Source organism: Saccostrea echinata, unplaced genomic scaffold (assembly GCF_033153115.1).
Source record: "Saccostrea echinata isolate AGI-Se365-2 ecotype Australia unplaced genomic scaffold, CSIRO_AGI_Sech_v1 ptg000001l, whole genome shotgun sequence".
Taxonomy (NCBI): Eukaryota; Metazoa; Mollusca; class Bivalvia; order Ostreida; family Ostreidae; genus Saccostrea; species Saccostrea echinata.
The window spans coordinates 51,348,611-51,375,240 of NW_026889750.1; the positions used below are offsets into that span (position 1 = coordinate 51,348,611).

At 36.0% G+C, this 26,630-nt stretch overlaps 1 protein-coding gene across 1 annotated transcript; it reads left to right on the forward strand.

Annotated features, from left to right (window-relative positions):
• Nucleotides 1-30: 30 nt before the first annotated feature.
• Nucleotides 31-26,259, forward strand: LOC133198315 (remodeling and spacing factor 1-like). The gene is made up of 17 exons (XM_061334424.1): nucleotides 31-192; nucleotides 631-725; nucleotides 6,727-6,819; nucleotides 7,030-7,158; nucleotides 7,535-7,611; nucleotides 9,110-9,198; nucleotides 9,412-11,396; nucleotides 11,784-12,240; nucleotides 12,676-12,761; nucleotides 13,278-13,382; nucleotides 13,583-13,662; nucleotides 14,060-14,111; nucleotides 14,587-14,809; nucleotides 15,171-15,363; nucleotides 18,892-19,073; nucleotides 20,751-23,823; nucleotides 24,264-26,259. The coding sequence occupies exons 1-17, from the start codon at nucleotides 48-50 to the stop codon at nucleotides 24,277-24,279; spliced, it is 7,080 nt and encodes a 2,359-aa protein (XP_061190408.1). The 5' UTR covers nucleotides 31-47; the 3' UTR covers nucleotides 24,280-26,259.
• Nucleotides 26,260-26,630: the final 371 nt, after the last annotated feature.

Below are 26,630 nucleotides of genomic sequence, written 5' to 3' on the forward strand. Positions count from 1 at the left end.
GATATGTTAGAAACTTTCCGAATGAAATTATTAGCATATCGATCAAGATGGCGACGGCGTCAGAAAATGATTGTCTTAATGATCCAAACTTTGCAGTTATATGCAACTTTTTGGACCGCTTTGGTGAAATAATTGGTCTTGGTGATATATCTTATACAGATCTCCAAATCTGGCTTGAAGACACAAAGCATGGTCCGTTGAAAATTATTTTTTTGGTATTGTTTACATCATGAACAACGAAATATCTTTGTTTATCTTGTGTAATTAGTGTACTGTATAACAATTCACATCATCACTGTATTAACGAATCTGACTCTTTCGTTTACACATTTTGCAATTTAAATGTTACACTATCACCATTTTTGCTTTACTTCATGCATTTTGGAAAAATCATGAATACAAAGAGCATATATTGAATGGATTTGAACTTTATGCATAAATACCTCTAGTTTTGATCACTCAGACTCTTTGTTTTCTTTGAACAAATGTGGTGTTTTTTTTTGAGATTTTAAATAAGTAGCATTTACCTATCAGAACAAAATTATGACTATTCAATGTTAACATGATATATATATATTTTAAACTTTAAACCATGAATTCTATAATTATGTTAACATATTTGTTTTGCAGTTCCCTCCTTTTTGGTTGATTTGCATGTGAAACTTCTTAGACGAATGGGGAAAAGTTCAGTGTCGACTGACAAATGGGAGCGATATGTCATTAAGGTAGAAATTCCCTATAATGTGATGTTAGGTGTCACTTACCAGAATGATTTCACTTAAATACTTGATCAATGTGTGTCCATATAAAGATACTGTAGATTCCTTATTTTATGTGTGTACTTAATATTGTGAAATGGTCCTTAGACGTCAAATCACGAGAAAATTAATTTGCGAATGCACAGATGCCCTTGATATTTTTACATGGAGTTCAGTTCCATAAAATTAAATGCGAGTAATTTTATTTTGCAAGTGGTGCTGTTCGCGAAATTATGCGATAATAAATTCCTCTTGTATGTTTAGGACTCTACAATAAAAATATATTTCACAGCTAACATGGATCACAGGTGATGCAAATCAATTCTTTTCCAAACCATTTGATTCAGATAAATATGCAGAACGTATAGTTTCCTGCATGTATTTTTGCTAATATAAGTAAATAAAATACACCAAATGAATGGTGGTAACAATGGTGGTAACAAAAAGATACTACAATGTTCTTGCTACATACAGTTACCTCCTATCTCTCTGCTTAAAGGTCATAGGAAACGATTCTTAACATTAGGATTTCACTTTTTAAACCTAAAGCTATATATAAAAGAATGTTAAATTACGAGTAGTAATATTTTTTGGCCTTTGTTCTGCTGAAAAATAAAGGTGAAAACTTTTCCACTTGTTACTTTTCTTACCTGCTTATCGTTCTTGATTTTGTGGTTTTGTGACGTCACAAGAGCCCACTGATGTAAACAGAGCATTAGACTAATGTATTTCTACCATATTTTTATCTAGTTAATTTAAGCTATTTTTGTAAATATAAATGAGTCTATGTTTTCAGGTGAGTTATCTGATTTCGTAGTTCAGTCAATTCAGTTTGAACGAGTCGTTAATAAGGCATGGCAACTCAAAACGGGGGCTTTTCATCGGAGGATGATCCTGATGGATATCCTATATAGAATTACGCTTAAATTGAGCTACAACTTCGATTACTTACTCTGCATCAAACCTTTAGAAACAAAAAAAAATATTTCCCTGTTTAATACACATATACGACATTGCAAAAGGATTCCATCGTCATTAAAAAAAAAAAAGTTAATAAGTCGTTTTTTATTCCAAGAAAAATCGCATAATGCAACATAAAATAGAATAATTTATTAAAAGTGACCTTTTCTGATATGAATAAAAATTTTGATTAAGCTTATAATATTCTGTTAAAGAAAGAATATGACACTTATATGGGGAATACCCCTAATGTGAATCCCCAAAATAAACACGGGGCCGGTGGTATTGAAGTCCATGATAAGCGTGAACCACTGAAAAGTCAGCGTCTTTGAAGTTTCGTTTTCCCCAATCCGAATCACACATATTTCTGTAAAAACGATATAGCAATAGAATCCCTGAGTTTATGACATGATCGTATTCTTCTATAAATATATATATATATATATATATATAGTGGGTGGAATGTCGCGAGAGCCTCGAGGCATTCATTTCGTTCGCCAACACCTTTCATCAGTCTATCAAATTTACAGTAGACGTATCTAATTCGAAAAACATATTCCTAGATACTACATCTACCCTGACTGATGGTGAAATCGAGTTCAGTCTCCACACGAAACCCACAGATTCCCATCTGTATCTTATGCCAACTAGCTGTCATCCCCCACACACATTTAAGGGTGTGCCTAAGGGTCTAGCCACCAGAATTCGGCGCATCTGTTCATCCCCTGCCTTATATCAAGAACAAAGCGGTCTCCTTAAGTCCCACTTATGCAAGAGAGGCTACAATGCCCGCACCGTACAAACTGCTATTGATGAGATGGCGGGACATGACAGGCAAAACCTATTACGCTACAAGGAAAAAGACAATAGCGGCAGGGTCCCTCTGGTAACCACATACCATCCCGTCCTTAAGAACCTCAGCGGTATCCTTCAAAAGAATCTGCCAATTCTCCACTCAAATAAACGAATGACAGAGGTCTTTAAGGAGCCCCCATTGGCTGCATACAGGCGCCCGAGGAACCTGAAGGACATGGTAGTAAGAACCAGATTGGACAATCCATTACCTAACGGGGGCTTTAAAACTTGCTCTGACAGAAGATGTCTTCTCTGTAAGTACAGCTCTGACACAGACAGTTTTAACAGCCCCGTTACAGGCCGCAGCTACAAAATACTAGGGAATTTGTCCTGTCAAACAGACAACTGCATTTATCTCATCAGCTGCAAAGTTTGCTCCAAACAGTATGTTGGTGAAACAGGAGATCTCCGCAGGAGAGTCAATAATCACCGTTCTACCATTAGGACCAAAAAACTCAATGAACCCGTTGGGGAACATTTCAACCTTGAAGGTCACAAATGGGAGGACATGACAGTAGTGGTTATTGACCATAATCCAAGATGGACAGACGCGCAGAGAAAAGGCAAGGAAAAGTTCTGGATGCACAGGCTGAAGTCATTCCGCCCTAATGGTATTAACAAACTTAATGACTTCACCAGGATGAACGTGAACTAGACCCAATCCCGAATTGTAACAAACAAGTTCATTCTCTCTATATAACGTAAACTTTACCGTTAATTCGTATTAATAATCCTGGAACAACCTACCCAAATATTTACAGCTCACATTTTTGTTTATTTCTTTTTTCCGATTTCCAAATTTATAATATATCCAAATTCATATTTCAAAATGGTCCTTCCATATTATCTTTCTTTAATTTCTTTTTATCATGTAGAGTTACGCTATTTTGAGAGAATAAGACAATGTACGATTTACTGTTGGCCGTAATTAATTAGCGATAATTAATTCGTTCAATTATGTAAATCACACTTCACCGAGTACACCCGATAGACCGGACGCAATTCATAGCGCTCCGGATTTCTTTGTTCACAACTGTTTATAAACTCCAAATTAAACATGTAACCTTGTAAATATTTAGTGTTTGGTAGTTTAGTAGTAGTGCTAGTTGTTTTTGCTTCTCTATTTCCTTTGTTTTTATGACTTCTTAACTTTTTTCTTTGTCCTGAGGAAGGGACAGGTTGTCCCGAAAATTTGACAATTATTATTGTTCGTGTCGTTGGTCATTTTTAGTGCTTTATATATATATATATATATATATATATATATATATATATATATATATATATATATATATACATATATATACATATATATATATATAAAGAAGAAATGCTGAGATTGTTACGATGCGGATACTTTGTGCAGACACAGTTTGACTCTACAATATCGAATTTTGAAATAATCGGTATGTAGTAGTAAACAGTACGGTCCGTGATCAGTTTGCAAATCCATCCATCATTTGCGAGACTACAATTTTAATATTAATGTTCTTTTTAACAGATGAGAAAACTTTTGAAATTATATCCTTTACAGAAAAAATAATATAATACACACTGGAAAAATAAACAGGTTTCTATACGATGATAAGTACCGATCTTTGATAAATATTTTAACAAATTGACTGGAAAGATACCTACCTTTTTCGTATTTTATGTATTAAATTTTAATAAATTAAAAAAAATGTCGATTCCTAATTCATTCAATATCTACATTTGGTAGAATCCTTATTCTTCATAGAAATATTTCCACATGTTAGAGCTGCTTTTCTTTTAAACGTCGTTTGTACTAACTCCCATATATACAAGTTTATGTATAGCTCTTGCCAGAGTTGTTTTAACCCATCTGCAAACGACACGATTATTTCAAGAACTTTCAATTACAAAAAGAAAGAAATAAGAAATAACAAGGGGGATGGGAGGGGGGGGGGGGGCAGAGATCGGGTATTGGTGGTGATGTTGTACATGAGTAAGTGAATATTAAGACAGTGTCAAATGATAAGAATTGATTTAATTATATAAAACAGTAACACAAGAATTTTTTTTCTTGGTTTTTTTTTTTAAGTCATGTGATACTTAACGCTGCAGGTACGTATCGTTTGTCAAGAAAAGTGTCATGTACTGACAGTGTTGGATTCTGTGTGAAAGTAAAACTAGGTTGTAAATAAATGATTTCATAAAAACAACTGCCCTGGTTATGAAAAATGAATTCATTCTCACTCTCCCTTCTTTCTCTCTTCCAATTGCTTTATTCTTCTCTCAATAGATCGAAGTGTCAAACGATGAAAATGATCACATTTTGATTGATAAAACATGCAAACATCTTGCAAATATGCAATGGAATTTTTAAAAAGAAATACTTGCTTGTTTGAAGACCGTATATTTATACTAGGTTTTAGCCATGAATATTATATTCTTTAAAATTAAGCTGCAAAATGACATGATAGTTTGTAAACATTGCATAGCTTTGAACAGCGATTGGGCCTTACTGACGTCATATGCTAAGGGAGATAAGCAACGTTAGTCAAAGTGAATTTTCACGACCGAGTAATTTTGATTGACTGTGCTATAGCTATCTTGCGTAAAAAATCCAAAAAACAATTTCAGTCTTATTTTAACAGCTCATATTAACTTATTCCCGTATGTAACTCAATATGTTCAGGTAACTGTCTCCTATGACCTTTAAAACTATATAAATTAATATAATATACAGGTAAAAATTTTAATCTACATACATATTAATCTAGTATCTCAATTTCAAAGTAGAACAAGGTAGAAATGACTGGGGTTGAGAACAAGTCAGCCTCAGGTTTGTAAAGTACCGTCAAACCTCGCGGACCAAGAAAATACTTCAAGATATCATAGGATTCAAGATATCCTGGGTAAAATATTTAAGAAATAATCAAAATCACTTTGACATATCCATGGTAGTCGAGATAACTGTGTTGAGATATCGAAATTCAACTGTAGGTGTTATATTTTCCTTCGTTTCATTTGTCTGAATATAAAACAATAATGAATGTTTGTTTGTTTATTGTTGTTTAACATCCTTCTCAAGAATTTTACACTCACATGGAGACGCCACCACTTGCCGGTGGAGAGCTGCAAATTTTGACCTATACTCAGCACTCAGGGCCATTGAGCAGTGAGGGATCTTTTTCGTGCCAGCACCTACTGCGACACGGGACCTCGGTTTATACGGTCTCATCAAAGGGCCAGTCTCCATGTCCCACAGTGGGATTCAAACCCGCAACCTAAGGATCAACTCCTTACTCCACAACTCTAGAGCAAAAGCTCTAACCACTGCGCAATGCGGGAGATGCTGAATGAATGAAAATACAACACAAATTGTGCAGAAACACTGCTCACTGTGCGTGCTTTAGTAATAATGAACATAAACATTCATATATTGTACAGCCAAAATTCATTGTAATACACTGCATCACTCTCAGCTATTCTGATTCTTATATATATAATCCTAATCTCTAGCGAGCAAGCACAGAGTCTCACTAGCACATGCCCCTACGATTAAACACTGTTTTCAATGATTATAGTGTTTGAATAAAGAGTAGGGCCCTGTCATTGTGTGACATAATTTATTGAAAATAGCATAGAAATAGAAAATGATTGAAAAAAAGAAAAGTAACATTCTTATGATTTTTTGAATTATGTTTTATAAGTTTACACACTAGCTTTAGATTAGTGTATGTTATACATGTATATCTTTCAAAATTAATTAGGTTGAATGAATTAATAAAATTTGGAGGAGTTCATTGTTATGAGGGTAAAGTAATGACATATGCCCATTTATCAAAAGCTCGCAACAAACGGTAAGTTCAAAAGCTCGCAACAAAAGGTAAGTTGCGAAAAGTGCCCTTCTCTTGCACCGCTCCATTTTCAGATCCTAGCTGGAGCACTGATCATTTGACACACAAAAGATCTATTTGAACACTACTTGTAACCATAAAGCACTTATTTTTACATACTCAAATATGAGGCATGCCTTGAACTTGAACTCCAGACAACAAAGTATCAGATATATGATTTAAATTTCTTGGTAATTTCCAGCTATTTTATATACCTTTGGCTTCATTTATAGATTCTCTTTATTCCTTTGTATAGTTCATATGGTAATATCTTTTATTCCTTTGTACAGTTCATACACACATACTCCAGTGTTGATGCGTGGGAGGTCGAGCGATTTGGATACAAGCACTGCAAAATTGCAACAAAGCTAACAATCTTAAAGGTATGTTTACTGATCTAATAAAGATTAATTTTTCAAATAAAGAGATTATTTAATAAGTAATGTATTTTGAGAGTTTTAACATGTTTAATAGAGAATGGTGATTTTTAAAGATTTTGTAACATTTCCATTATGAAATTGATAAAAGCATAAATATTACATTATATTTAAGAAATGAAAATGAAGACTAACAGATGAACTTATTTTATGTAGAACCTCCTTGAAAAGCAGTTTGACTTCAACTCAAAGTTTAAAGAACAGATAAATGCCAAACCTGCGGAGGATATGAGGTTCGAGCCTCTGGGTCGAGATAAAAATGGATTAGCGTACTGGTACCTCATTGTAAGTAACAAGCAGAAAAAACATATGTATTTCTAAATCCAAAATTTGTCCTGTGATATTTTCATGTCACAGTGAAAGTAAGATGGACCTCCTAGGCATACATCAAATGTTATTGCTGAAAAAGTTTTTACCAGTAGAGAAAATGACTTGTCTTAGACTTATTTTAGTTTAAAAAAAATGAAGAAGATCTAGCTGAACATGATAATTTTTCTGATAGAAAAGAGTTTAGGAATTTAAATTGCTGTTGACAGTGAATGGATTCTATGATTTCTTGATTTGCTCTTCAAATTTTTAAAATTCATTTTGTATCAAACAAATGGATTAGACAGCAGGCATTGCCCCTTTATAAACCTTTTCATCTTTGATTATTATGCAGGATAAGGAGTTCAATGTCCGTGTATACAGGGAAGACCAGGATGATGTTGATGCGGAAACCTGGGAAGTTGTCTGCAAGTAAGACATGAAATATAGCCAATAGATCAGAAATAAATCTATCTGTCCACAATTAATAGTCAATATGTCATAGATAGACCTAGTTGTCTGTAAGCATGGTTAGTAAGATATGAAATATAGCCAATATGTCATAGATAGACCTAGTTGTCTGTAAGCTTGGTTAGTAAGATATGGAATATAGCCAATATGTCATAGATAGACCTAGTTGTCTGTAAGCATGGTTAGTAAGATAGGAAATATAGCCAATATGTCATAGATAGACCTAGTTGTCTGTAAGCATGGTTAGTAAGATAGGAAATATAGCCAATATGTCATAGATAGACCTAGTTGTCTGTAAGCTTGGTTAGTAAGATATGAAATATAGCCAATATGTCATAGATAGACCTAGTTGTCTGTAAGCATGGTTAGTAAGATATGAAATATAGCCAATATGTCATAGATAGACCTAGTTGTCTGTAAGCATGGTTAGTAAGATATGAAATATAGCCAATATGTCATAGATAGACCTAGTTGTCTGTAAGCATGGTTAGTAAGATATGAAATATAGCCAATATGTCATAGATAGACCTAGTTGTCTGTAAGCATGGTTAGTAAGATATGAAATATAGCCAATATGTCATAGATAGACCTAGTTGTCTGTAAGCTTGGTTAGTAAGATATGAAATATAGCCAATATGTCATAGATAGACCTAGTTGTCTGTAAGCATGGTTAGTAAGATATGAAATATAGCCAATATGTCATAGATAGACCTAGTTGTCTGTAAGCATGGTTAGTAAGATATGAAATATAGCCAATATGTCATAGATAGACCTAGTTGTCTGTAAGCATGGTTAGTAAGATAGGAAATATAGCCAATATGTCATAGATAGACCTAGTTGTCTGTAAGCATGGTTAGTAAGATAGGAAATATAGCCAATATGTCATAGATAGACCTAGTTGTCTGTAAGCTTGGTTAGTAAGATATGAAATATAGCCAATATGTCATAGATAGACCTAGTTGTCTGTAAGCATGGTTAGTAAGATATGAAATATAGCCAATATGTCATAGATAGACCTAGTTGTCTGTAAGCTTGGTTAGTAAGATATGAAATATAGCCAATATATCATTAATAAGATAGTTGTCTGCAGTAAGTCATGAAATACCATGATTAATAAACATAGTTGTCTGTAAATTGAAAATGAAATATAGTCAATATATCAAAAATAAATAATAGTCAATAGATCATAAATAAACCTGGTTGTTTGCTAGTAAGAAATGAAATTTGGAAATACATGTATGTCATAAATACATTTATTATGAACATATTTTCGGACATTACATTTAAAACAATCATCCAGAATGGTCACGTTGCAGGAAACTCAATCACTTTACATTGCATTTATTAATTTAGGATAAGGATGGATGGACAGTTAATGATTACAGAAAAAAATACAAATATTTGATTTTCTTTTCTGGATTAAGATCAGCAGATTATGGATTATCTGTTTCTTTATCAGGAACAGAAATGACCTGGCTGAATTGATAGATTCGCTGGAGGAACAAATTGCTGGCAACGATGTAAAGGAGGACAGTGAGTCTGAAGCTGGTAAGTCTGTGTACGACCATGTATTGATTGTCATGGTGAGAAATATTCACGAGTTAAAAGAAGATCGAAAAAGAAAAGTTGGTTTATTTGTATGTCCTATTTACCTGTCTGTCATATTTGATAGAAATAACATCATCAGGGTCAGCATCAAAATTTCATAAAATTTACATACATGTATACTAATGAACATGATTCAATTTTTACATTAAATAGTATCATTGACAGAAGACACGAATGGTGACCACAAGAAAGAAGTGGAGGGGGATTCTGCTGATGAGGAGGGAAATGGATCATCCACCGTCAAGAAAGAACCAGATAAGGTGGATGAAGTGGACGGAGCAACAGAAGAGAAGGATGATAACACAGAGGAAAAGAAAAATATTGATGTAATAAAATGTGAAAGTAAGGACCTAAAACTGAAAGTGAAAGAAGAGGTCAAATGTGAAGATTCTGTAAAAGAAGAAAAGAGTGTCAAGGTGAAAGAAGAAACTCATCAAGAAGGTAAAGTGGAATATTCTGTTAAGGTTGAAGAATCTTGTACTAAAGAGGATAAAATTAAAGTGGAAGAAATAAGTGTTAAAAGTGAGGCCACTGCAAAACAGGGAGAAAAAGAGGAAAAGGGGGGTGAAAATGAAGACTCGGTGAAAGTGAAATTGGAAAAGGTAGATACTAAAGAGGAAAAACCCACAAAGACTGACACATTAGGTGAAGTGGAAGAGGCAGAAATTATAAAAGAACCCACAAATGTGGATACATTGAGTAAAGTGGAAGAGGCAGAAATTCAAAATGAAAAGGAATCAGTGGCAGATACCTCAGACAAAATAGAGGATACAGGAAAAAGAAAACAGGGACCTTCTGATAAAGATGACACTAGCAAAGGGGAAGAGAGAGGAGAAACTAAAATAGGTGAACCTGTAGAGGCTAATGCTTCAGATGGTGTGGATACTGAGGCAGTAAACAATGAAACAATGGGAGAGCAATCAGAAGGAGAGACTTCAGTGAAAGAGACTGAGGAAGTTGATACAATACGTACCAATTTCTCAGTCAGTATTGATGATAAGGAAGTGAATAAGGAGAAGCAGGAACAGGAAAAAGGGGCTAATTTTGTAGAAGTTAATGATAGTAAGATGACTGAGGCTGATAAAACTGTAAAATGTGATACTGTAACAGAAAATAGGGAAACTGAAGATGGAAATTCTAATAATATTGTACCTATTCAAACAAATGGTCACAAAGAAAATAGTTCTGTCTCTGAACATAAGACAAAAATTGACACTGAAGAAGATCTTGCAAAAAAAGATAATACTGAATTAAAGTTAAGTCCTAAAGAAACTGAGAATGACACACAGGATGAGAATGAAGAAAAACCACAAGAAGAGGAAAGCCAAAGAGAGGAAGAAGTGAATTTAAAGGACACTAGAGATTCGAAAGATTCAGAGAAGGAGAAAGAATTGGCGAATAACCCTGATAGGAAAAGTCAAGATACAAAGTTGTCTGATGAGGTGGAAGAATCTTCTAAGTCAGACAGTAAAGAAATAGAGAAAACCGAGAATAGGGAAACCAAGGAAATTGCACAGAGTGATGTCTCTACTAAAGGTGTAGAGAGAGAAACAGAAGAAAGTACTGAAAATAAAGAAATCGGACAAGTAGACTCTGATAATAGAAAAAACAACACAGAGGCTACTTCAGAGGAGGCCGTCAAAGATAAGGTTGACCATATAGCAGAAAAACCTGACCATACAACAGAGAAGCCTGACCATACAAATGAGAAGCCTGAGGATTCTACAGAGAAGAGGACGGAGAAAAAGAGTGATGACAGTGAAAAACAGTCAGACAACAAAACAGAAGAATCCACACAGGAATCACTAAAGAAAGAAGTGCAGTCTGGGAATGATTCTGATGTTCTGAAACAGAAAGAGAAAACAAAGAAACCCAACCTTAAAGGGGGGCGTAAGAGAGGGATAGAATACGAGGAATCAGCGGAGGACTCCCCTGTGGAACCCAACTCCAAAAAAGCCAAGGACGGCAAGAAAATCATTCCACGCGGAAAGCGCAGGACTCCAAAGAAAGTAGACTCCTCGTCAGACAGTGATGATGTTCCACTGAGTAAAATAGGAGGCAAGTCGGGGGACGCCAACAGGAAACGACCAGAGTCTTCCCCCAATGTACCCTCCAGGAAAAGTAACAGACCTGTCAAGGTAATAAAAAGAATCCATTCTAATCTAGGGTTCTAAACTCCCAACTATTCTTGAACATCTCTTAGCCCATAAAACATCACTACATGTCCTAAATTCATAAAACATTACAGCCATTAAAATTATAGACAACAAAATTAAGTTTGCATTCTGTCCTATCAAGGGTTCCAGATCTCTACATTTGTGTTGTTAGCTTTTACCTTTTACCTTCTTATCAATTGCAATACTTGTAATCTATAAATTGATATTTAATTCAAAGCTCAAACTCAATTTGACAGCAATTTCTTGCAAATTTCATAATCATTAAAAAATTTGAAGGGCTAGTTTTATCTAAGAACTATATATTTATTTTATGGTGCTAAGTTAAAGATTTCTATTTTGCGATTTCAGAAGAAAAAGATTTCCAGTGAAGAGGAGGATGAGAGTCCAAAGAAGACAAAATCTAAGCGAAAAAATATAATTGAGAAAGGGAGTGATAGCGAGGAGGAAGGGAGCCCAGCACCAAAGAAAAACTCCAAGAAATCAAAACCACCCACCAAAAAGACAAAGAAACAGGAACCAGACTCCAGTGATGATGATGTCCCACTCAAAAATACAAAAAACACTAAAAATAAACCAAAACCAAAGTCTGAGGATCCTCTCCCGAGCGACGAGGACGACCAGGGCAGGAGGAGGAGTGCTCGCGTGAGGAACATGAGGCAGAGGAAGGAGCCCACACCCGAGCCCTCCAGCTTCGAGGAGGATAATGTGGATAGCGAGTTTGAAATGGGTTCTGAACAGGAAACTTCAGACGACGAATTTACGCCAACCAAAGGACGCAATGCACAAAGACAAGAAGCTCGCAAACGTAAGTTTCCTGAATCGATAGATAAAGAAAGCTGCTAATTCTTCTGACAAACCTGCAGATATTTTTTTTCAAATCATTTGGAACAGTTGAATTTTGTTATCTTGAACATAAGAATATTGAGTCTGAGTGTTCAAGATATCAGAGTTGATTCTCAAATTAAAAATGGACAAGATCAGCAACATTTGACATAATGATATAAAAAAATACTAATATTCAACTACAGTTTTAAATATGAAGTGGATGTTTTTCTTGTTTATAGACATAGCAAGTGTATATTACATGTGTGTGCTTTTAATAATCAAATTTTATACAAACATGAGGCTAAATTGCTTATGTACATGTATTTACATGTATGCATGGACTGAACTGCTTAATTTTTTTCTAAATCTTTTTCCCTCAATATGAAATTTTCCTCTTTCTTTTTTTTTTATTTAGGTCAGTTAGAAGAAGATGAAGCAGAAGAGGAAATTCCTAATGACACTCCTTGCTGTAAATGTCAGAAAACACACCAACCAGAATGGGTAAGGCATGTAGTACAAACACAGTCAGGCTACCTATTGACACCCCTTGTTGTAAATGTCAGAAAACTCACCAACCAGAATGGGTAAGGCATGTAGTACAAACACATGTACAGGCTTACAAAAATAGTAGCGTAGTAATTGTGTATGAATTTTCAAGTACCGGTACATATCCGTGTGATGATTCAGTGTTAACTACATGTATCTGTTTTGTTGATCAATATGACACAACTTTCCAACCATCTGTCTCAGACCCTTACTGATGATACAATCTCTCAGTTATTACTGTGTGATAAGTATGACACAGACTTCCATAACGCCTTTTTTCAGGCCTCCACTTCTGATTAATTCTCAGTTTCAGTTATTACTGTGTGATAAATGTGAGGCCACCTTCCACACCGCCTGTCTGAGGCCCCCACTTATGATTAATTCTTTCAGTTATTACTGTGTGATAAATGTGATGCCGCCTTCCACGCTGCCTGTCTGAGGCCCCCACTTATGATTAACTCTCTGTTTCAGTTATTACTGTGTGATAAATGTGACGCCGCCTTCCACACCGCCTGTCTTAGACCTCCACTGATGATTATTCCGGATGGAGATTGGTACTGCCCACCTTGTGAACATGTGAGTCTCTCTCACCATCTCAGATATGAAATTCTTTACAAAGAAAAGTTGTTCCCTTTGTGAACATATTGGTCTTTCATCTAAATATTGTACACATACCTCAGATATATTTATACTAAAAATGAATTTAGAATTCTGTATGTGTGTTAACTGTTGCTTGTTGAGATGAACTTGGTAGATGATTGTCGAATGTATTTCAGAAATCCCTGGTCATGAGGTTACAAGAAAATCTTAAAGATCTAGATACCAATCTAAAGAAGCATGAGAGAATTATTAAAAGGTAAAAAAGAGTGTCACTAGCAAAGGTGTCTTGCCATTTTAATTTCAGTGTTACCTGATATTAAATTGAACTTTATAATATCGTTCATTCTGAAAACGGTACCGGTAAATAAAAATGAATTTAGCTTGTCTATTAATTTGTCTATTAACTTGTCTATTGATATGTCTATTAACTTGTCTATTAAACAGTGATTTTTTTTATTGATTAACTCTAGTGTCAACAATTTTGACCTGATGGCAGAAAAAATGAGAACAAAATAACTCATATTCTTGTAAATTGTAAAAACTTTCAAAAATTTTGTGTAATACAGTATATAGATTAACAGGATTTCGGTTTATCAGAGAGAGATTGTAACTGAAGAATATTAGTCTAAACTGTAATTGTTTCTTTTTCCCAGAAAACAGAGGCTAGCATATGTTGGAATTAGTTTAGATAACATTCTGAAAGAGGTAAGAAGTTTTTCCAGTTTTGTTCTGTTTTAGTGATTTCATCTGTTTATCAGTACCTCTCTACTTAAGCTGCATTGTACCTCTGTTTTAGTTTAAGGATGTTCATCTGTTTATCAGCACCTCTCTACTTAAGGTGCATTGTACCTCTGTTTTAGTTTAAGGATGTTCATCTGTTTATCAGTACCTTTCTACTCAAGATTCATTGTACCTCTGTTAACTCATATAAAATTTTGCTTTAACACTATGATTTTCCAGAAGTGATCTATATTATGTAATATGCACACAGTTTTATATATACCTTGAGGGCAAAATTTGACAGAAATGGTCATTTAACTTGACAATTTTATCAAGGAATAATAGTTATTAATCCCAGTGTCAATGTTATCTCTCATATCAATGTACATGTACCTTAATGAAGTCCTTGATTATTTTTTTCCTCTGTCGATAATTTTTACGACGATTAAAACTTTTTTAGGAGTACAAGGAGAGGAAGGAGAACATAGCACCCGAGGAAGAATATGAGAGTGAGGAGAGCCGCGAGAGTTATAACCCCAAACCCCGCAAAAGTAAATATATCAAACGCTCCTGTAGACAGAGAAACACTATCAGCTATAAGTTTGAGGACTTTGATGATCTGATTGACAAGGCCATCAAACAGGAGGTGGAAGAAGTGAAAGAATACAAGAAACATAACTACGGTGAGTGTTCAGTTTCATCAAAATCCAGTTTAGTAAAAGAGTATGTGTAATATGGAAGTAAAAATTGTCCTTTTACATGTATATAAAATAAAAAATGAACTGTATCAAGCAATACTCAAAATTTGAAATGTATCCAAGGAAATGGTTATCCTAAGTGCCATACAACACATTTTAAAGTTGCATACTTTTGCAACTGCACATGGGCAAAGCATGTATGAGATGTGTGAATTTCCTTTTTGAGCAAGGTTTTGTCTTATCTTTTTCTAGGTCGCAGTCAAGGCAAAGACCTGGCCAATATTTATGAAGTTGAGGGCTGTGAATATGTACCTTCTGATGAGGTCTTTTGGTTTTTCTTTTCTAGGTCGCAGTCGAGGTAAAGACATGGCCAATATTTATGAAGCTGAGGGCCGTGAATACGTACCTTCTGATGAAGAAAAATCTGACAAACCACCACCAGTAGTCAGCAGGAAGAAGAGGGCCCGACGACTGACGACACTGGACAGCGATGATGACAATGATGAAGGAGATGAAAGTGAAGAATTTCATCTATCAGAGTAAGACTTGTTTGCTAAATTTTTTTTTCAAATATTGATCTTTATCTTTTGTTGAAATAAGTCACACAAATTAACAAAAGTGTGCACACCGGTAATCAACCCCAGTTACCTTCAATCCAACCTTAAAAATACTGAATGGAAAGAATAAACAGACTGACTTATCCAACTAAAAACACTGAATTTCTTTTCATTACATTTTCTTTAGTTTTGCTTTTGCCTCTGTCTTGTCACTGTGAAAAATATCACTATTTTATTCAAAATTATAGTATTTCACTGTTGAAAATGTAATAAATGTACATGTATAATGATGGAATGTGGTATACAGTGAAAACTTCTCATATCTGGTGTCCCAGAAAACCAGATCTCCCTTATTATCGGCCGATTTGTAATGTCCAGAAAGACTGAATAACTCCCTTTTACAAATGAATTTTTCCAAAACTGGCCAGCCCTGAAAACTGGACAATGACGACTTTTACAAAAACAAAAAGTTAGAAACATAGGTAATATCACCTCAGTATACTGGCCATCTCTTTATACTGTAACAAGGAAGTATGGACAGAGGTAATATCACCTCAGTATACTGGCCACCTCTTTATACTGTAACAAGGAAGTATGGACAGAGGTAATATCACCTCAGTATACTGGCCACCTCTTTATACTGTAACAAGGAAGTATGGACAGAGGTAATATCACCTCAGTATACTGGCCACCTCTTTATACTGTAACAAGGAAGTATGGACAGAGGTAATATCACCTCAGTATACTGGCCATCTCTTTATACTGTAACAAGGAAGTATGGACAGAGGTAATATCACCTCAGTATACTGACCACCTCTTTATACTGTAACAAGGAAGTATGGACAGAGGTAATATCACCTCAGTATACTGGCCATCTCTTTATACTGTAACAAGGAAGTATGGACAGAGGTAATATCACCTCAGTATACTGGCCACCTCTTTATACTGTAACAAGGAAGTATGGACAGAGGTAATATCACCTCAGTATACTGGCCACCTCTTTATACTGTAACAAGGAAGTATGGACAGAGGTAATATCACCTCAGTATACTGGCCACCTCTTTATACTGTAACTAGGAAGTATGGTCAGAGGTAATATCACCTCAGTATACTGGCCATCTCTTTATACTGTAACTAGGAAGTATATCACCTCAGTATACTGGCCACCTCTTTATACTGTAACAAGGAAGTATATCACCTCAGTATACTGGCCACCTCTTTATACTGTAACAAGGAAGTATATCACCTCAGTATACTGGCCACCTCTTTATACTGTAACAAGGAAGTATGGACAGAGGTAATATCACCTCAGTATACTGGCCACCTCTTTATACTGTAACAAGGAAGTATATCACCTCAGTATACTGGCCACCTCTTTATACTGTAACAAGGAAGTATATCACCTCAGTATACTGGCCACCTCTTTATACTGTAACAAGGAAGTATGGACAGAGGTAATATCACCTCAGTATACTGGCCACCTATTTATACTGTAACAAGGAAGTATATCACCTCAGTATACTGGCCATCTCTTTATACTGTAACAAGGAAGTATATCACCTCAGTATACTGGCCACCTCTTTATACTGTAACAAGGAAGTATATCACCTCAGTATACTGGCCACCTCTTTATACGCAGCTAAGTTAAGGACGCCCATGAAATATACGCCTTAATATATTCAGGGAAAAGGAATACAATTTTAATATTTTTTTTAACAGCATTAGTTTTGATAAATGTGATTTGTGGTGTTTGAACTGGTATATATCGGGTCTCTGCTGAGTTCGGCCAAAGCGACATCGCTTACACCAGCTGTTTGTCACGTGACAGTTTTAAAATTAGAACATATATGTACTACTACAAAGATCGTAAAAGTTCAACGATATACGGGCATTTTTCCGCTATAAAATTTATTCTGTTTTCTTTGAGACAAATTCCTTAACACGAAAAGTGCTGGGAGCAACTTCCTCATGCTCGGGAATTGCTTAAAATTTAGCCGTCTTTCTAGAAACTCCAGTCAAGAATGTAATTCGCATTGGAATAATGTTACATTACGGAATAAATCAACAATGCACAACCAGCTCCCAGCACTTTTCAGAATAGTTGGAATAATAGCTACACCTGTTTAAAAATTCAGAATTTATAGTGAAGCGGATATCGTTGAACTTTTGATATTTTCGAGGGGCTGGACCTGTCATTCTGGCACGTTACTGTACAAATGAGCTCCCTACGGCTTTATATAAAGTCTACACATTATCAATTTAGTTTGACAATAAAATGTGGATTAATATATTTCAGAATTTGTCGCTCTTTTGGTCCAACTATGCGTGTTTCGTATTTATTTGTATTTTTACAAGCCACGATAAAAGCTTGATCCACGCCTCAAGTACAGAGAAACTGCGTGTCAAACTAAGAAATGACGTCATCTCAGTAAGTACAGCGAGATCAAGCTGGCTTTCATTCTACACACGCTTAGTGATATTATGGCAAGATAAGTTGCACATCCATTTATCTTTATAATATTTATGATAAACGAAAGTATTTAGTGTATTTTAAAAAGAACATATCGTATTTATTCATTGAGATTCATTTGTATTGTTTTAACGTGACGTCATAATAGCTTTACCGAAACCTCTGCATAGGCTGACGTATATATGGGAGTCCTTAACCTAGCTGCGTACTGTAACAAGGAAGTATATCACCTCAGTATACTGGCCACCTCTTTATACTGTAACAAGGAAGTATGGTCAGAGGTAATATCACCTCAGTATACTGGCCACCTCTTTATACTGTAACTAGGAAGTATATCACCTCAGTATTCTGGCCACTTCTTTATACTGTAACAAGGAAGTATGGGCAGAGGGAATCATAATGACCAATCAGAGACGCTTAAAAATAGTTTTGATATGAAGATGTGTGTGTCCTTTTTATTAACAGCTTGAACTAAAATTGTACATAAATACTTCTTGTATGTAATTTCAAACATTTCTCATAATAAGCTATCTCTACATACTAAGTTCTCCGTAAAGCGGCCACCCCTGTAATCCAGCCATCTCCTTCAGTGCGGCAGTTGGCAGGTTTTGAGAAGTATTTACTGTATTTGTTATCATTTTAATGACTCATTGACCTGTTGTTTTTGTGTTGTTGATATTTATGGTCCTTTTTCTTGTTTGATTCCCATCTAAAATCTTTAGAACAATTTCAGTCTATCTGAGAACATCTTAGGATAGTTTATGGGGCCATATGCCCTATTAGGGGTATGTAATTAGAAATATCAATGTACAATGTAGTCAAGAAAAGCTTGCATCATTCAACTGAAAAAAATTCTAACAACCACTGGAACAAAAGGATGAAAATCTTGTGAGGGATGTCATATTTTGTTAATATGAATTAGAAAGTCAAGGTTATTCAGAAAATTATTAGAAATACCTGTCCAGAAACTATTGATGTGCTGTCATATGTTGATGATGATAAGACAGGATTTTATTATTGATTGATTTCTATGGTAACAGTGAGACAGTGTCTGAAGTCCCAGAGGAGGAGCAGGAAGACAGCGAAGATGATGAAGATGAAGTGTCGGATTACAGTGAAGACGGTGAAGGCTGGAGGTCATGTCGAAGGTCATCCAGGTACGGAAAACCCACCAGGAGAAGTTCACGGAAAAGAGGCCGCCATTCCATCTTCAAAGACTTTGGTAAGTGATTTATCATTTCTTTTAAGCTCACTTTGATGAAGTTGAGATCAGCTTATGCTATACCCACAGCCTTGGCATCGGTGTTGGCATCCTGGTTAAAGTTTTAGAAGCAGGTCTTATTCCCAAGTAACTATAAACCCTACCTGGACCGAACTTGCATGGATCATGCATCATGGGATGTACATTACCTGACTTGCTTCATATGTAGGGTCTTACCAACATTTCGCACATGAGAAACCAGTTTAAAATTTTTGGAGCAAGTTAAGTTTAAAGCCCCAAGGTAACTGAACTTGCATTGATGATGCATATAAGGATGCACATTACCAGACTAGCTTTGGATGGTGGATCTGACCTACATTTTGATGAGTGGAAAGGTTAAAGTTTCTGGAGCAGGTTCATCCCCAAGTAACTATAAGCCCTATGGTAACCAAACATACATTGATGATTCATCTAGGGATGCAAAGTACCAGACTAGATTTGGATGCTGGAACTGACCATAATTTTTTGAATAAGTGAACAGGTTAAAGATTTTAGAGCAGGTTCATTCCCAAATACAGATAACTTTAAGCCTTACCTGGACGAAAGTTGCATGAAAGGAGGAAAAGAGGGATGCACACCTCAAGACTTGTTTCAGATGCTGGATCTGATCTACATTTTTTGGATGAGTGTACAGGTTGTAGTTTTCAGAGCAGATTCATTCCTAATTTACAAGCCCTACCTGAACCAAGCTAGCATGGGTGATGCATTTAGTGATTCACATTACCAGAATTGCTTTGGATGCTGGATCTGACCTAAATTTATTGAGGCATGTTCCTGCCTAGGTTAACTATAAGCCTACACTGCAGACTTGCTTCAGATGCTGGATCTGATCTACTTGAGCCATGTGAATGAATAGTTTAAAGTTTAAGAGCCAGTCCATTCTTAAGTAACTATAAGCTTTATGGTGACTGATATTGTATTGATGATGCATGTTACTTGGGATGTACAGTACTAGATATGCTTTGAATGCTGAATCTGACCTACCTTTACAGGGTGATTTAACAGTTAAAGTTTTTGGAGCAGGTCCATTATCAAGACACTTGTTTGGTGTGAGACTTTGGATTTCTTATAGCTAACATTTGTAAATGTGAGCTTTGTAATATTTGATTATATAGAAGCTATATGCATGTAGGCATAGATATATTAGAGAAATATAAGAATGTCATTAACAAAAGTTAATTATAATTTGAGGGCTTATTATGACACTGTAATTCATATTGACAAGGTCAAGGTTACAGAGAGACCTTAACTAAGTTATGGCCTAGAGATTTTTTTAAAATATATATGACCTTCATCTTGTGCACGTTAACTTTTATTAGAGAGAGTCTCTACACACCCTCTACTGACCCAGAACCAAAGCCATACATGTACATAGTTATACTGTATAGAAGGTTATTTTCACCCCATCTTATTTTTCGCCCTTTTACACCTGCAAACAATTTTGCCCCATTTTGAATTCACCCAGACACATTTCTGTTTAAGAGATAATGCCATTTTCTTTGAATTTACCGTTATAAATTCGCTCCAAATTTGCGAGGGTGAAAGGGGCGAAAATTTCCTTGTATACAGTATTTAAAATTAAACATTAATACTTATTTAATCTTCTGAATGATATCAAACCTCACTTTACAATTGTAGTTGTTGATGAAGATGAGGACAGCGAGGATAACAGACGGACAGCCCGGAGGTCAGTTCGGAAGAGGGCGACCTACAGGGACCCGTCCAGCGAGGAGGAAGAGGAAACAGAGGAAGAGACAGAGGAGAGCTTCGATAGCGCAGATCTGTGTTCAGAGGACAGTGACACTAAAAACAAAAAAGGGAAACAAAAGAATGAAATCGCAAAAAAGAAAAAGAAAATCGAAAGTAATTCTGAGACTGAGGAGGAAAGTGATGAATCTCTTACAAAAAAGAAATCCAAGTCCTCAAAGAAAAAGACAAAAAAGAAAGTAGAAGAAAGTGAAAGTGATTCAGAGGATGACCACAAGAGGAGGTCACGAAGGAATGTGAAGAAAATTGACTTCAAATCACTTATGTTGTCTGAAACTGAAAGTGAAGATGGAGGGAAAAGCAGCAAGAAGAAGAAGAAGATTTCCAGCAGTGAGAGTGATGTCAGTGATGAGACAGGATCAGAAAGTGAAAATGAGGAGGTTGTGAAGAAGAAGAAGAATGTCATCCGAGATGAATCTTCAGGAACGGATGAATACGAGCCTGAGGAAAAGGAAAGCAAAGAGGTTAAAAGTGTAGCAGACGATAAAACCGAGGATCCAAAACCAGATGACAAGGGTGATGATAAAGTTGATGAAACTTCTATGGACAGTTCTGTTGTAAAATCATCTAACAACAATGAACAAACTGAAAATGCAGGCATGGGGAAAACTCAAGAAACAACACTCTCTCATCCAAATGTTCCCCTTACAGTAACTAGTGAACATTCAAGTGTTCCTGTGAATAGGGGATTTGAGGATCAAGGCATTACTCCAAATATGCCCCCTCAACAGGAAAACATGTTTCCAAACTTTCCAAATATACCTCAAGTCCAACACAATGTTGGCTTTCAGCCACCTGGACAGCAATTTCCAAACCAAAGGCCACCTTACCCAGGAATGGAAAGACCTAGTTTTCATCCTCAGCCTGGTCCATTGAAAAGCCCCCCTCATGTACCCAATAATCCCCCCAGTCATCCACATATCCACAATCAGAGACACATATCAAGTCCATCCCAGGGGATGTCAAGTCCCCCTCCATTCCAGAACAGAATGGTTAGTCCACCACATCAGATGACCAGTCCACCACACAATCAAGCCCCACCCCACAATCAGATGAATCAACGCATGCCCTTCCCCTCCAATCAGATGGGACTTCGTTCTGGTGACCCACAGCGCTTCCCTATAGGTTCTCCTCCTGTTCCATCCTCCCAGCCCACTCAGATGCCATTTGATCTGAGGATGAATCAGAATAGAATGCCTATGGATTTCAGAGGACCACATCCAAGGATGATGAATAGCTCAAACTCATATCCACAGTATGGATCCAACATTGGAAATGTTCCACCAGGATCCCAGGCTACGAACTTTCAAAATCAAATGAGAATGCATGGTCCTATGCAGTCTAGGATGGAAGTCCCAGGACAAATGGAACCTGTTAGTTCTTCACCAGGTGGACCTTTGACATCACTTGGACAGATGGTTGCACCTGGGTATCAGAGTCAACCACAGCAAATGCCAAGACAAGGTGTCCCTCCAAATTCCATGAATATGGGAATGGCAAGACATAGTATGCCCCAAACACAGCAACAGCCTCATGGTATGCCCCCAACTACTGCAAGTCAAAACACGGGTATGCTGCCAAATACTCAAGGACAGCGTATACCTCCAAATTTGCCCATACAAAATATACCTTCTTCTGGTTCTCAAGGCGTTGGATTCAATATGCCAGGTCAGGGAATGCCACCTGCTTATCCAGGGCAAACTCCACCCTTTAACAGCCCTAATCAAGGCACAACACCACCATCATCAGAAACTCCAAAGGCCAAATCTAAGCGAGGCAGACCTAAAGGCAGCAAAACAAAAAAGAAAAAGGATGCACCAGTAGAAAATGATGATTCCTCTAAATCTCCAGGGTCTTCTCCTCAAGTAGATCCTCCAAAACTTCCCTTCCCTGCTCCACACACAGGGGAAATGGATCAGAGACAGATGCATCCAGCAGGTGTCTCTGAAGGCATGCAAAGACCAATGATGCCACCTGGTGGTCCGGAAGGGGTACCACATAGACCCATGATGCCAGGAAATGAAAACAGGTCGAAGCCCCCGCCATATGTTAGTAGAAATGAAGCAAACCAAAGGCTTCCAGTTGGCCATGTTCCCCCAAGTGATTTTGGCAGCAGACCTCCTGATTCAAAGACATCATCGACTGAAGCAAGTCAAAGAATACAAGATAGTGAAAAAAGTAGAAAATCAATAGACAGTGATAAAGGGCCTGGAGATGAAACTAATCCAAACCCAGCAAGTAATATAGTACAAAAAACCCCAAAAAGTGAAGGCAGCAGCAAACAGGCAGGAGAAATTGAAGTTTGTAATAGGCCATCTAGTCAAAGGCCACCCATAGGTTTAATGGGTCAAAGACCACCTGTTTCAGAGATTGGTCATAGACCTCATGCACCAGATATGGGCTCAAGACCGATGGTTCCACCTTCAAGCCAGATAGGTCAGCATCCTATGCCACCGCAGTTCAGCGACATGGGTCAAAGACCAATTCATCCAGGCATGATGCCTCCTAGAATGATGGATTCTAGAGGCATGACCATGATGTCACAAGGACACCCTATGAGAGCACCAATGCCCTATCCAGGTTATCATTATAACAGAGAACACTTTGGTATCAATGGACATCCACCATCAGTCCACTCTTCTCTGCAGGATCCAAGTTACTCTAGTATGAACCCAGCTATGATGACCTCGCCTCATCAAAACCCAATAATGCATCCCAGTCAAGTTGCTCAACCCTTGAGTGGAGGACGTGGTTTTATGATAGATAATCTGTTAGAGAAAAACCAAAAATCTGGGATGTCCTCATTCTCTGAGAATATGGAGGAGGGAGCTTCTAATTCTGAGGACAGCAAAACTGATCCCCCACAGATGGAACAGGAATATGGATCAGGTTTCCAAGGTGACCAAGAGGAGGAGGGGGTGTCAGACATAGCCGACATTGTCAAGTAAGTCAGTACTTCTATTTTCATAGGAAAATGTTATGTTTGTGACAATAATTGAAGGTTTCTTTAATGGTCAGGTTTGAAACTGCAGACTTTCTCATCTTGAACAATACTTCAAACATTTTTCCATATGCCATTTTGTTTCAGTAGATGATCTCTACCATTAATAATTAAGAGTAAAGATAATAAAAGAAACCCCTCACCTTTCCCTCATGAAAAAAAGCAAATTACTGTATTACAGAAAAAAATTCAAGTTCTGCAGTTTTGTGAGCAAAATAATCATAAATTCAGCATTTATCTTTTTATAAAACTAAGTGAAAATTAGATCTGTGTATCAGGTTTGATGTATAGAAAAGAAAAGTGTAGGCTGAGATAATCTTTAGAAGAGATCTATGCTTACATAAAATCAGTCTGTGATGATTATCATTTTTTCTTGTTTGTAGGTGTTTTAAGGCATAAGAAGCTGATTTTCTCTTGTGTCACGTAAATGTCTTCCTTGATGAGTGATAGACTGTTTAGGAGAACCACTTATCCAAACAGAGGCTGCTGTTACAGTGTACAGAGCATGCTCAGTAGAGGTTACAGTGTACAGAGCATGCTCAGTAGAGGTTACAGTGTACAAACAGAGCATGCTCAGTAGAGGTTCCTACCAAGGAGGACATAATATCCAAATGGAGAGGTTACAACTGCTGCTGTTTAGTCCTACATGATACAACAGCTTTAATTTCAGATTAACAGTGTAATCATGGATTCACTTTGGGCTCTTTTCCAGTATGATATTGAAAGCAAAGAAAATTAATATGTAGTCCTACTTTTTCAATTGTTGCATTTAATCAGCTAATTAACTGAAGAAATGTACTGTGCTCTTTCTTTCTGTGTGCAATCATCAAATCATACATTTGTAGTCATCTTTTAATATAACTGCCTCTAGGGTTGTGATTGCATTTTTACCTTTTTTTGTGTAAATTTATGATGTACTTAATTTTGCAGTGATTTTATTTCAGTGCTTTCTGCAATGGCTTTGATCTGATGATTTTTCCCCATCTTCAGAAGTTTCAGTTTTCCATTTTGCACTGATTTAAGATTGCTCAATCATGATTAGGTTGACAATATATTAATTATCTATTTTGCCAGTTTAAGTATGTAAACAGTATTTGTTCTACACTTAGTTAAGATATAGTTATTGACTTCATTTACGAGTGTTACAGATAAACCTCTTGTATTTTGAATTGCATCTGTGCACTTTTAAATTAAGTTCATCTTGCTGTTTTCATAATTTGTATAGTTTTCATTTTTTTAATACTTACATGTAACTTAAACTATTAAAGTTTAGCATATTTGTTGAAATTGACTAGAACACACCTGTACAAGGAAGGAATCTTGGAAATATGTTTCATACATATTTCTGAGGGGATTTTTTATGCCGTTTACTTTGTTCCTCAATGGATCATGTAATTGTACAAACAAGCTTTACCAATGCATTGACTGCTATGTGCATATTATCACATGAAAAAGTTGATCATGTTTTAATGTGTATTTTAAAAATTGTATAGTGCACTTTTTTTTTTTGCATATAGAAGAGGTGCTCAAGATTTTACTACTTATATGTATATTGTAAATAATGTAACATATATGTAAATACAATTGTTTTTTTATCTATATAAATATTAGACCATGTACCATTCATTCTTTTTGTAAAATTAAGATCATATAGAGCTTGTTACAAGTTACATATTTTTTACTTCATCCTGAGACTGAAGGGCAAAGCTTTTCATTGTTAACATTTATCACCATTAATTTTGCTGCTCCATGTGGTCCATAATGATGCATTATCTAGTTTTAGAGGCATTACATGCTATTATTTTTCCCCCTATGATCGCTTGTCATATAAATGCAAATCTATATTAGTTAGTTGTCTAAAGTAAGCCATTTTTGAATAAGTTCCCTTTTTCAGAAATTTTCTGCAAAAGAGAGCAGAAATAGTAAGAGGGACAAGGGATATAACTCTAACAAATTTCAAGAACGTAATTTATAGGTTGAAGAGGTACAGTAGAATGAAAATAATTTTTTTTTTGTATGTTTGATAGAAAATATATTTTTATTTATTTTTTTTAACAATTTACAATGAAATATACATGATGGACTGCAATTACAGCCCTTGTCCCTGTCATGTGATTTTAAGCACTAACATTTGTTTTCATTTCTATAGATTTTCAGCAAGGGAAATTATTTGAAAATGATGATACAGGCACACTTAATATTTTTGAAATGTTATTGTAAAAAAAAATACACAGACAAACCTCATACATTTATTTGGCAAATTCCTTTTAAAAAGAAAATGTTTAATAATTTTTATAGCTGTTTGAGAATCCATTGTTTTTTTTGTTTTTTGGGGGGGCTCTTAAGCAAATTCAGTGACCTAAGCCTTTGGATTCTTTTTCCCCGGGGCAGGTTGGGGGGGGGGGGGGTTAATTCACTTTGTAATTTTTAGGTGCTATATATCATTCAGTTCCAGTATCTGTATTATTATGTTAATTGTCTATTTGAATTGTCCACCATCTGCTTTCCTGCAGCCATCAGCTGTACTGCTGTGTTTTAGCTTTGTCTGTTGTTGTCCCTATGTGTTAGATCTGATGTTTTATGTTGATCTCAGGACTTCCCTATATATTTAGCATCTGAAATCCTCATATCGCAGTGTCACTTAGAAATTCATGTTTTCATGAATCAATAAAGTCTGAAAAGATTTCAAAGTGTCTTAGTCATATGGTCTTTTGAACGTTACTGCTAATTAATTGATCTGTGTTAGTGTT